The sequence below is a fragment of the Sinocyclocheilus rhinocerous genome, unplaced genomic scaffold (genome assembly GCF_001515625.1).
Source record: "Sinocyclocheilus rhinocerous isolate Xijiao unplaced genomic scaffold, SAMN03320098_v1.1 scaffold166, whole genome shotgun sequence".
In the NCBI taxonomy this organism is placed as follows: Eukaryota; Metazoa; Chordata; class Actinopteri; order Cypriniformes; family Cyprinidae; genus Sinocyclocheilus; species Sinocyclocheilus rhinocerous.
The window spans coordinates 796,332-808,495 of NW_015633186.1; the positions used below are offsets into that span (position 1 = coordinate 796,332).

At 39.4% G+C, this 12,164-nt stretch overlaps 1 protein-coding gene across 2 annotated transcripts in view; it reads left to right on the plus strand.

The window, feature by feature from the left end:
* The window catches only part of brip1 (BRCA1 interacting helicase 1), a 33,246-nt gene extending 26,264 nt beyond the window's left edge, over positions 1–6,982 (plus strand). Inside the window, exons 17-20 of one of the 2 annotated variants that reach the window (XM_016556986.1) lie at positions 3,263–3,375; positions 3,477–3,559; positions 3,858–4,136; positions 5,661–6,982. In XM_016556986.1, coding sequence (XP_016412472.1) covers positions 3,263–3,375; positions 3,477–3,559; positions 3,858–4,136; positions 5,661–6,409 — 1,224 coding nt within the window. In that variant the 3' untranslated portion in view covers positions 6,410–6,982. The remainder of the gene's footprint in view (positions 1–3,262; positions 3,376–3,476; positions 3,560–3,857; positions 4,137–5,660) is intronic. The other variant, XM_016556985.1, reaches the window with a different exon arrangement.
* Positions 6,983–12,164: the final 5,182 nt, after the last annotated feature.

The following is a 12,164-nucleotide window of genomic DNA, read 5'->3' on the forward strand; positions in this document are numbered from 1 at the left end:
AGAGGGTTCCTCGAGCTGAAGGGATCCCCTGAATTTGGTGTGGATTCGCCGTGCCGTTACGGAGATATGTCCGTTCAAAGTTTCAATGGTTTTCCATAGACTTAAGCTTTAAAGTGTTTCATCCAGGTCGCCAGTAGCAAACAATAGAGTGCGGTCTGCTGGACAAACTAAGTAATTACACCATTTCAAGCATTTTATCTGCGTTATATGTTCTGTAAAAAAAATTTCATATCGGTGGCATATTCGCCGATACCGATATATCGGCGACAGGCTCATATCGGCCGATAATATCGGCAAAACGATATATCGGTCGGGCTCTAAATAAAAGTATTAACTACTTAAAAAATCTTGAACCCAAAATTCTGAATAGTAGTATAAATTTTTTACATTTCTGTTAAAATAAAAGTGGTTTGCAAGCCTTAATGATGTTCAATTTGTCATTGAATTGTTCTTTTGAGCAAAACTGGAATTGGTAAAATCAGTTTACAGAATGATAAAGGATTCAGTTTCCAGAATATGTCTGAATCTAAATTATTTTTTAAAATCTTTATTCTGTAATCACAAATGACTGGCAAGGTCATGGAAATCCATTGTTTAAAAAGAGTACGAACTCTGTTTTATGCAAGCGTAAGTCCATCTCTTCATTGTTCATACTAGGAAACAACAGTTCACTCAACAGTTAGCAATTAACAACACAACAATGTTTATATATACTGATAGCCTGCATGTAAGCTTTTGGTTGAGTGCATGCATGGGGGGATGCAGATGACCCCTTGGGATATCTAGGATATGACCCTATTAATGCAAAGGAAAGAGAGGACACTGACACTATTTACTGTCAGAGTGCAATGGTAACTATACAAAGCCAGTCTGACAAGCACATTAATTTTTGCATCGTCACTCAGAAAATGTAAAAATATAAATTGTTTCATTATTGTTTGTTTCAAGCTTTCAGAAAGGTACGCACATGCTTGAATTCATTGTGACTTGTGGCTTAACTTTCTACTCTGTAGTCAGAGTAGAGTTCCTGTTGTGTGGATGCCTGCACAGTCTTCCCAGATAGACAGAAAAGCTATTAAAGTGCCTCTGAAACGAGAGTATCGCTTTTATTAGTCCGTTATTGGGAGCAAGATCAAAGGTGAACTTTAAACAGTCTAAGGCATTGTAAGCTGATGGTGCACACATAAAAATAGCCTCTGGTGAACATAAAAACTGGAGGGAACATGTTTTGTTTCGCTAAGAAAAATAATCTCAGATTTAAAAGGCAGTAAAAGGCCTATTCCAGCTGATGCCGTGTCTCGATGCCTAATGAACAGCTTGTGCGAGACCATGGAAAGTGTGTTCAATTGTAAAGGTTTGTGTGGAATGTTGTATCTCATTTCTCTTTGATTTTCCTTTTAATTACGGAGACGAGGACTCTTAGTGTGACCCGCTCTGCTGTTTCCTAACACGGACAGACAGCAGGCTACGAGATCTTGGTGACGGGCATGGCGGCAGCAGTGTTCCGCTCTGCAGTAATGCATGCCTCTTGGTCAAATGTCTGTTTTTAAGGATGAACAGGTACGGAGGTTGAAGCTGATGTGAGAGTGGGCTATCTCCTGACATTTTACGTAATCCCTTCCAGCATGCGGTTTCTTGCACATTGAGGAGATTTGGCTAGCAGCGAGAATTGGCTTTTTCACATATGCAAGCTGTCATGTCGGATTGAGTGTTGATGTGATACCGGGAGGTGAAGGGCCTTGATAGTGAAATAGACTCTGATTGGATTTATATGCCAGTCCGCCTCGGGGTAGCGGCCTTTAGTTGACGACAGGATTCCTATCCAGATGCTTTTAACCCTTCCACTGGGTTAGAGATTGAGATTGTGCATCAGATGGCGGATTTGGTCATGCTGAAGTGTTTGCTCTTCAATTCAGCCCCATGTGTATGTCAACGTGTCCATGTGTTTCTAAATATTCCTGATTAAGGTGTGTGACAACATCGGGGATGTCGCAGAGTTGATGTGTACAAGAGACAAGCCTTACCTGCGACGGTCATGCCCTCGTGCAGGTTGTGGCATCTGAAAGCACAGTACCTGTCACAAATAGTTAAGGCTTTGGCCGTCCTGTCCCATCCGACGGTATTTGAACTTTTCACTTGTCAATTCAAAAAGGTTAGCGTTAAAACCGTGAGGGCAGTGGGTGAAAATTGATGGATGCCTCCCTGGCATTTTTATGGCAAAGCAGATGCCTATTGTCTGGTGGCCTCTTTCTTCCGCCTCTTTGCAATGGATCAGCGGGTGTGGGCAGGCGAGTATGAAAGCACTTCAGGCCCAGGGTGTCATCTTCAGGGGAGCTTTGCCCTCTGCAGATCACTGCTCACCAGCCCTACCTCCTGCCAGTGTTAATCTAATTAGTTCTATATGAGCGGCACGGTGGGTGCTGCAGCTGCCCAACTCCCAGGTGTGGCCTGTTGGGTCTTCTGAAGAATTAAGAATGAGTTGGTGAAGATTAATACTGTCTTCTTTGACAGTTTAAAATGTAATCTTTATTTGAACAAGAGCAAAATTCTGTCACTTTACTGTCATTTTAAACTTGTAAGTCTTCTGTGTTTCACAGAAGAAAGTAGGTCTAAGTTAAGCAGAATGCCTCAGGATTGGCTCATGAATTGCCTAAACCAGCAACCTTCCAGTTAGAAGACCTGTACATTTCCAGAAAAATAATCATCAAAAATGTAGTAAAATCAATATTGTGAAATATTATAATTTAAAAGAACTGTTTTTTTATTTTAATATATTTTAATATGTAATTTATTCCAGTGGTGGCAAAGCTGAGTTTTCAGCAGACATTACTCCAGTCTCCTCAGTGTCACATGATCCTTCGGAAATAATTCTAAAATGCTGAGTTGTTGCTCAAGAAACATTTAATTTTTATTGTTGAAAACAGCTGGGCTGCTAAATATTTTTATGGAAACAGTGATACTTTTTTTCAGGATTCCTTAATAAATAGAAAGTTTAAAGAAACATTAAAAAAAAGATTTTTTTTGTAACATTATAAATGTATTTACTGTCAGTTTCTATCAATTTAATGAACCCTTGCTGAATAAAAGCAGAAATTCCAATAATTCCTTTCTGACCCTAGACTTTTGAATGGTAGTCTATATATCATGCAGCTTATTCTCATCCAGTGATCATTTTTATTTTACCCCTACCATCTCCTGAAATTCTATGCTTAATGTTTTTATAGGAGCTATTTTGGTCCAAGTCAGTTTTTTTGCATTGCAGGTTGAACTGAAGATGAAATACAATGACAAGCATGCCAAGTCACGAGGGCTTCTGCCTGGTGGGCGCTGGTACGAGATTCAAGCATATCGGGCACTAAACCAGGCACTCGGAAGGTCAGAGCCACATTAATTTTACAATTGGTATTTATACATATGTATTTCTCTGACATGGTACAAATCTTTTAAGACCAATTTGGTGTTTGCTGTCCTCATAGGTGTATACGACATCGAAATGACTGGGGGGCACTTATACTGGTTGATGACCGGTTTAGGACGAACCCGAACAAATACATCACAGGTAAATTACTAATGGTCTAAAAGTGCTAAAAATGATTGTCCCTTTGTGTCACCAAGCTGTAGTTCCATTTCTGTATCACTAGATGGAGATAATGACCTACCGCAGTGGGTTTGACTGGACTGTGGCCAGATAATGTGTACATAAGGTCTTGCTCTTTTACATGTAACAGTGATGGGTTGAAAACATTCATTACTTGAAAATCTACACGTATTGACAGTACTGTGGTAGAGTGTTATGAAAATAATGGTCAAGTAGAGTGGTTAAATGTTTGTCAAACGCTGCTGTCCTCTTTTCTCAGGCCTGTCAAAGTGGGTGCGTCAGCTAGTGAGGCACCATGACACCTTCACTGGCGCCATGCAGTCCCTGGAGTCCTTTTCTCAAGGCCAGCGGGGGGCAGTAGAGACCTTTGAAGAGACACAATCTCAAGCTGCCCCTCAACACCCCAGCCCTTCCACTATTACCTCACCCCCTCCTGAGATAATCACCCCCCTCAAGCCATTTGACCATAGGCTTGCACCGCCGAACCTACACACCGAGGTGCGGGCAGCCAACTCTGAGAGCAGGTCTTCTGAATCAGGTATATGGCTTGAGTGGAGAAAAAAAAATTTATTGTATTTGTTTAACATTCTCATTTGCGTCCTGAAGGAAGTCACTGTATTTGGTGATGATGGATAACTGTTGGGCCAACGGTTTCCTGCTTCACTCCATTAAAGGCCTGTAACTTCCATGCAGTTATTTCTATCTTTTAAAATGAGACCTTTTTGGATTATATACATCTTGCTCTTCATGTCGTTTAAAGGAAAAGTTCACCGAAAAATTGAAAAATCATTTATCATCTTATTGTAAATGAACATAGTTTTTTGTTGTTTTTGTTGTTGTTGTTTTTGCTGTTGAACAAAAGAGAAGAATGACTGATTATAACTGCAGTCATTTGGATTTTTTTTAATTTTATTTTAGTATCTTATTTTATTATTATTTATTTATTATTATTTATTAATTTCTCCCCCCCCCCTCCCCATTTTGGAGCTTGACAGCCCAAACAATACTCTTCAACTTTGGGGTCAGTAACAATTTTTAAGACATTGATAGTTTTATTTAGCAAGGATGCATTAAATTAATCAAAAGAGAAAGAAAGTACATTTATAATGTTACATAAAAAAATAAATAATAAATTTCAATAACTTTCTATTTTAAATATATTCTAGTCTTTTGAACATTATATTCATGAAAGATTACTGAGAATCCTGAAAAAAGTTGTTTACACAAACATTAAGCTGCGCAGCTGTTTTCAACATTGTTAATAAGAAATGTTTCTTGCACACCAAATTAAAATGTGATGTGACATTTAAGATTTGAGTAGTAGCTGATGATCAGTTTTATCATCAAATAAATGCAGCTTTAATGAGGATAAGAGAGAAGATTTTACCAACCCTAAACTTTTAATAACTACTCTAGTTTGTGTAAACAAGTGGCCAGTACATTCTTCAAGATTTTTCCTTTAGTTTACCAAAGAAAACTAAGGAAGTCAAATAGATTTAAACCAATGTGAGGGTGAGTAAACAATGACAAAATGTATTTTTGGGTCAGCTATTTCTTTAACATTGTGGGCACCTTTATGTAAAACCATGTGGTAAGTGAGCGTGCATTTATGTGGCATGTACATGTATGCGTGTGTGCTGTACACACTATTCACTCCTCATTGCCCCTGTCAGACTCTGTGGCCCGTGACTGACTGAACAGCATTGGGATGAGCAGATGTCTGACTGTTGCTTTTAATGAAATCCCTTTGACCTTTGTTTGTGGTAAATTGAGCGTGAGTATTTGCGTACACTTGAGAACAAATCAGGGACTCCACTCATTCAGACATATAAACCATATTGTAGACCCAAACCTAAAGCCCTATACACAGTTATCATAGAGACCCTGTGCTCCACCACTTAATTAAAGCTAACCCTCAAACGTGTTTTGTCTGACGAACAATGCAGGCTGTATTGTTTTAACCAAAGATTCTGCTTTGAGGTGAACATTTGAGCCGGTATACACACCCAAGAGTTTTGTATAATTGTCACTCAGATGTCTTTGTGTCTGTCTGTTTGAACAGGTGATAAAAAGAATATGCAGCATCCATCTGAACCAAGCAGAGAACATAATGTCCAAAGAACACCATGGCCTACAAGCCACCTCTTCACTTCCACTCCAGTCAGTAGCCAATTCAAGACTCCTATTTTTCAATCCGAGCCAGATTCGAGTTCAGTGATCAACAAGCAAGTTCAGCATGAAGTTATTTCTGTGGCACCAAAGCACCAAATAAATGTGGTTCCTGACCTAAATGACAGTTCAGTTGAACCTCAACTTGAGCAGGTCTTTGTTATCCCTGCCTCTACTTCAAAGGATACCACCAGCGGAATGGACCATGAAGATACTGAAGTGGATGAACAAAGTATCTTCCACAGCCCTGAGCTTTTTGAAGGAGATGAGGAGGAGAAGGAAGAGACTACTGAGGTGGAGAAATCTCCTCCAGAAGTCAGCCATCCTCTCGCTAATAGCACAGCCAGTGTTCTTTTAGAGGACCTCTTTGGTTCAGAGGAAGGAAAGAGGACATTGTCTGAAGACCTTGTGAGCAGCGCTGTCCCAGACAACACATTGTTACAGGGTAGTACAGAGCAGAGAGGTTTAAACTGCGGGACAGATATTGGCTCACAAAATGGTGCCAGCAGTAGTCGGTTACGTAGACTCTCCAGATGTAGGCAGAAAAGGCCCAACACATCAGCAGCATCAGGTAAACTCACCAACTATTTTAAACGCGTGCCCCCAACTAGCCAACCGTGCATAATTATAATTGATGACTGATGTTTAGCTTTGTGTATGATGAAGAAAGAAAAGAGCGAATGTATGCAAGTCTATTGTGTCTTATTTGGTGTAATAATGAACATTTTAATCGTACCCCCAAAAATCAACATACGGCCGCTGATCTGTCTTTAATAAGCTCCTGAGAATCTGTGTATCTTTTATAAGAATTATTAAAATAAGTGACAAGCACATCCTCCTCTCTGCGACGTAATGTCTTGACCGGGTTGATTTTAATGAGATGTACTGTACTGTGGGGGCTAAAAATTGGAAGGAGGTGTGGGCAGGGGTGTACATGGCTGATTTCACTCGGCTGAGAGGTTCTGCATTTTTACTCAGAGATTACAGCCCAGTAAAGTTTTATTTGTGTGAACTCTGAATGTAAACAGGGGGCAGCTGTGTAGTGCTGGGGGCTGGGGCGCCAAGGGCAGGCGGGTCTGTAAACAGACATAGAAAGCTGCTTCTTTCTGTCTCGCTCTCACTAAAAGCTCTAAGAAATGACAACATGTGAAGGATTATGTTACATGAACACACAAATAACGCATTGAACCGGGCTAATTCTATAGTAAAGTATTTTTAATAAAGTGGTAATTAAAATTTGTATTATGTAAATTGTAATTATTAGTGGAAGTGTTATTAAAAATATAAGTAGTTGTTTATTTTAATTAATTAAATAGTGTTAATTAAAAATGTCAATACTATTATGGGTTGCACCAATAAGCATTAAACTTAAATCTAGATTAAATCAAGGTTTATCTAATAATTCTGTTGCACCAAACTTTAAAACTTGTTTAAAAATAAGCAGGTTTACATTTAAACCATCATTTTGATCCTTGGTTTATTTTATATTTAAAATAGATTAACTTTAATCCTGTTGCTCCATAATTTTAAACTCAGATTTTAATCTCAATTAGGGATTAACTTTAAATTTACAGGTGAGGAGGTTTAAATAAAATAAAGTGCACCTACAGTTACAATATGTGGCTGATTGAACAAAGACAGAAACAGTGGGTGTGTCGTCTGGTCTCAGAGAGGTGTTTATTATAAAGTAAAATTAAAATTAAAGCGCACTGAGCCGGCAGATTGTGAGGGTCGTGGCAGCCCGTAGTATACTTGCGTCTGCTATCGAGTCCGGAATGTGAATCTGTCACTTATCTCGGTGCATCTCAGCGTACGACAAAGAAAAGAAGACAGGATCGCGGCCGCACCTCTCGTTTCTCACGGTCGCTCCACACGCGTGCTGAACGGTGATCAAACGGACAAGTGTGGTGCTGTCACGAGCGGAGGTAGTCACTCCGCAAATCATGCCAGTTATTTTCTCTTATCTCGGTTGTTTTGTCAAGCTATACTCCATTAATTGATACTAGAGCCCTGCATTTCAGCCCGGGCCCAACAGGCCCCGACTTCTTTACAACCCCAGAGCCGGGCTTTGGGTCCTTTTTCACATCATAGCTCAGACGCGGGCCGGGCATTGGGCCTATTTTAGGCTTCTCCTTATTTTTATATTTTAGACATCCATCAATTATGGTGATAACATTTTTTTGCCGCGCTGGTGGTGGAAACAACACGAGACCGTGCTACCGCACCTGTCAAGAGCAGCAGCGAGCACAAATGCCTTCAGCGCAACTAGAAGAGTTTCGCGTGCGAGTGCATGCAATAGGCTAAAGCGTGCCGCAAAGCCCCAGCAAAAGTAATTACCATAAATGTGTAGTGGGGAAATAGTAAGGAGATATTTGAATTATTTATTAATAAACTAGTGTTTTCTGAGTCAGTGTCGCCAAGATGAAGTTGATGATCCTGACTTGCCATCTCCTCATTGGACGTGCCTTTAGAGAGAACTGCATCTTTAGAGATTTTATAATGAAACCGTTTTTGTTTTTTATTTGAATTATTTTGTTTTAAAGTAGTAATTCAAACCTTTCTATAGATACATTTAGCAAGTCTGTGAGGCAAGTGTTTCGGTTCATCATTGTGAAGCGCTCCTACGACCAAGACAGCAGAAAGCGCATCTTGTATGTTTTCTTTAAAAGCACAACATTTTGTTGATATTGTGAGTGCACACAAATGGTCATTATTTAAAAAAAACAAAAACTTACATTTAACGAACAAAAAAATGCTCCAAACGTTTTTCAAAATTAGCTTAATAAAAATACGACTGAAATATAATCACTTTGCCACAAAACTGAACTATTTTAATAGCTGAAACAGTAGTAGCCTATAAGCTGTTTCGGGAGAAGGGGAAAAAAGGTCGGACTCGGGCCAAGAATTCTGATAAGCTGTCGGACAAGGGCCTGAGCGTCTTGGGCCTGAGCCGGGCTAGGGCCTACATTTGAGGCCCGTGCAGGGCTCTAATTGATACTATAAATATATTTCCAAGATTATGAAATCCTTATGCACTGCCTCAAAGTTTTCATTGCTTGCTTGATCAACCGTTTGATCAGCGGTCTCTCTGCGGCCACGTTCACACAGCAGCAGAATACAGTTGTCAGTCCTGTATTTGAGTCCTTAACACGGCTACGTTCACACAGCAGCAGAATACGGTTGTCAGTCCTGTATTTGAGTCCTTAATACGGTTACGTTCACACACAGTGCGGTTTTTTTTCGGGTGTGACAACCGCATTCTGTAACCGAACTCACACCTGTAAATTTTCAGGATTCACAACCGCATTCTCGGAACACACGCGCTGTGTGAATGGAACAGGACTGGACAACTAGTTGTCTGTCACGTCATACACTGCGAGAGAGCCGCTCTACTGCATAAACATGCGTGTGTTACGTGTTTTCATGTGTGGTTTTGGTAACTTACAATGACAGAGAAATTATCTGTGTGTCATCTGAAAGTTTTAGATCCAGTTTTCCACCGGAGCCGCTCCCGTCAGTTTTGTGTTTGGCGCGCGACTCAAATATGCTCTGCTCTCTACCCAAATAAAAGCTGCTGTCGGTTAATGAAGATTTGACGGAAGAACTCGTGGCTCGATTGGACTCTTGTCATGTCAGAAGTGATAACACTTTTAAGTATTATGGACGTCGCCATCTTTGATTTTACTTTGGTCAATGGTCACTGTTGCTATGGTTACTGGTAAAGAATACGGGCTTGACTCCCGTTGCACATTCATACAGACAGTATTCCAAACGCAACTGTAAGCTGCTGTGTGAATGGGACATTTCGAGACTCACACCTATAAGTAAATGCATTTGTCAGTCCCATAAACTGACAATGCGAACGTAGCCTAGCGGTTTATAAAGACTGCTGACATTTTACACGTTTATTTCCTTTATCGACAAAAGCAACTTATGTCAGAGACAGAGGATAAGGAATGTTAACATTGTTGCTATTTAATTACATGACGAATCCATCATGGCGGAGATAATTAATTAATCGTAGATGGAGGATTTAATCGCAGGTTAGAATTCCAATCCCCGATTTGTTAATCTAAGTTTAAAATTAAGTGGTGCGTGCAACATAACTCGATTTAAAATAAAAACCCAGATCAACAAATCCTTGATTAGCTCTAAACTTTGCTTAATTTAATCCTTGTTGGTGCAACCCACCCTAATGTTTCATAATAGTGCGTGTTCTGGGCTTCTGTATTTACTAGTTCTGTTTATATTTAAAAATAACATGTTACCACTGATCTATAATAGAGAACTGGATTGCTCATGACGTCATGAAAGTGATGCAGCTGCTCCGCCATATTGGTATTCCCCAGTATTCCCATACTTGTGTCCCATACTCAGTCTCCCCCTTGTGACTGACTCGCTTCAAATAGGGTGATTTTAGGTCAGTGTTTTAGCTGTGACTCAATGGTGCTCTCTGCCGGTAGGGTGGCTTTACTGCCTGTCGGAATGAGCGATCCAGTCATTGGCCCTGTCCCAAATGGCACACTTCATGTGCACTTAAGGTCTTACGGATTTACAATGGCCGCCGCGTGCTCGTGTCCGTTAAGTTCACGAGACCGTAGGGTGTCCCATTTGTCATTTTAGCGTTCAGAAGGGCCGTTATGAGCCTTCGATCAGCACTTCTGCCGAGGCCGCACTGGTGTGAGCTCTGCAGCAGACTTCTACCCGACAGTCAAAGCGGCATTACGTCACGAAAGTGCGGACTCAGAGGAAGATTGCGAGGGTTTAGATCAGTGCATGTTACTCTTTCCTCTCTCTTGTTTCCATGACTTGGAACTAGGGATGTCAACGATTAATCGACGATCGATTAATTGTCGATAAGACATGCAATCGATTAAAGCTATCGATGGTCGATTAAGTCGTTTAATTTGGGGCTGCGTGCGGCTCATGCGCAAAAAACGTGCGAGCGGCTGTGAGTGACGGTGACGGTATATAAATGCATCATCATTCATTCATAATGTACAAATTAAGCTTTTAATGTGATTTAACCTTTAAAAGTACATTTAAATTGAAACAACACAAAGGCTGCATAGACGCATTTTGCAGCATTAAGGTTAACGATTAATCGATTAATTGATCGTTAATTTAAACGACGATCGATCATGGAAATGATCGAAAATTGACATCCCTACTTGGAACAACAAAGAACAACAAAGAAAGCTATTATTATTATTATTATTGGTCAAACTTTATTTTAATGTCCAATTCTCACTATTAACAAATCATTAACTATGACCTTTGCTTCTAAAAAATCCTAATTTGCTGCTTATTAATAGTTAGTAAGGTAGTTGTTGAGTTTAGGTATTGGGTAGGATTAGGAATGTAGAATAGGGTCATGCAGAATATTTGCTTTATAAGTACTAATAAATAGCCAATATGTTAATAATAAGCAACTAGTTAATAGTGAGAATTGGTCCCTATTCTAAAGTGTTACCTTATTATTATTTCTATTATTATTATTAAAATTGTAATTAATCTGTTTAGTGAGTTAAATAGTTTTTTTGTTGTTGTTTTTATTGGTAATTTTAAGGCATGTTCAGGTCTTCATACTTTGTAAGTTTGACCACTCTTGTGGTGTTTGAAACATCTAACAGAATTTCTATTCTCTCTCTTTATGTGTCCATGACCTTAAACAACAAAAAAAAATGTTTTATTTGTTTATTTATTGTAAAAATATTAATTTTACTACTATGTCTATTAGCAGAACTAGAAAAAGTCATCTTAGTATTTGAATACATAAATATGACAGTATGGAGTTACAGTGTTTGTTCCGCATCTAAAGGATAATGCTTTTTTAGATAATATTTTTGAACGGTGTTGTTACTGGCAGCAATATTCGAATAGTCTGACTGTGATAAGAATGAAAATGGACTCTAAAATATGTTATTACTCTCATTACGTTCCAAGGAACATATTAAATTACTTTTTTTTCTTTCCTGAGACTTTGCAGAGAGGGGGAGGCTCTAGCAAATTAACCGCCATTAGCCTGACAAGATTTGTCTCGTTAGAGGGGCTTAAATGGCAACACCGTTAATGTGGGGGCAAAGGAAGAAATTTTATTAAAGCTCATCCCTCTTCATCTGCCCTGTGCAGAGGCAGCCAGTTCGTTATTGTAATTGCATGGCGGGCTGAGACCGGACCATTAGTATCAATCTGAATGAGGATGCTAAAGGCTAAGGCGTGAGAATATGTGTAGTTCAAGACATCATAATAAGCTGTCTGCAGCCATGCATAACTGCAAAACAGTTGGACCCTGCCCCAGCTAGCCATTTATTAAACTAATAAATGTAATTGAATTAGCCTAATTCACCCCTTGTCTCTCCACAATCAGTAAAATGTTTTTTTTTTATAAGAGCAG